The 755-nt window shown below is 37.4% G+C and overlaps 1 protein-coding gene across 1 annotated transcript; it reads left to right on the forward strand.

Moving 5' to 3' along the window:
- On the forward strand, positions 1-755 carry LOC142531487 (basic leucine zipper 43-like). The gene has a single exon (XM_075637636.1). It carries the CDS (start codon positions 57-59, stop codon positions 561-563), a length of 507 nt encoding a protein of 168 aa, XP_075493751.1. The 5' UTR covers positions 1-56; the 3' UTR covers positions 564-755.

The following is a 755-nucleotide window of genomic DNA, read 5'->3' on the forward strand; positions in this document are numbered from 1 at the left end:
ACTTGCATTTTCCATTCTCATATTACTTATAGATATACATTGGTCATACCAAAGAAATGCAACCGGGTGAAGACAACGAGCTCCACTACATATTTCCTTCAAATTTGATTGCATTCCCTACCCATTTTGGTATGACTAGTAACAGATTTCCGGACCCTTTATTTCAACTATGCATTAATCCAAAAGTTCGTGAATTTAATCCTCAAACAACATGTTTGAGCAACAATGCAACTTCTGATGAAGCAGATGAGCAACAATGCAGCGTCATAGATGAGAGGAAGCAAAGAAGAAAGATTTCTAACCGAGAATCTGCAAGAAGATCACGTATGAGGAAGCAGAAGCACTTGGATGAGCTCTGGTCCCAAGTCATTTGGCTGCGGAGTGAGAATAATCAACTCGTCGACAAGTTGAACCATGTGTCGGAGGATCATGGACGAGTAGTTCAAGAGAATGCTCAACTGAAAGAAGAAACTTCGGAGCTTCGTCAGATGATTGCTAATATGCAGCTCAATAGTCCTTATCCTAGTATGATTAGAGAATTCCAAGATATCCTCTGCAAATGACAAAATAGAAGTCTACAAGTATTATCAACTATCTTCTTTTCTCAGGTTTCCTGAATTTTCCTGGAGAAAAGGCTGTGATTCTGTGTTTTGTTTTTGTTTTTTTCACAAATTTAAAGTCTTGTTAGACTTTGGTGTTCACTATGAGACGAGAGTTGAATTTTATATAAATCTTGATATGTTGTCATAAATAAG

Source organism: Primulina tabacum, chromosome 17 (assembly GCF_025594145.1).
Source record: "Primulina tabacum isolate GXHZ01 chromosome 17, ASM2559414v2, whole genome shotgun sequence".
NCBI lineage: Eukaryota > Viridiplantae > Streptophyta > Magnoliopsida > Lamiales > Gesneriaceae > Primulina > Primulina tabacum.

Coding starts and splice junctions, on each gene's coding strand:
- LOC142531487 (XM_075637636.1), top strand. CDS start 57: ATGCAACCGGGTGAAGACAACGAGCTCCACTACATATTTCCTTCAAAT.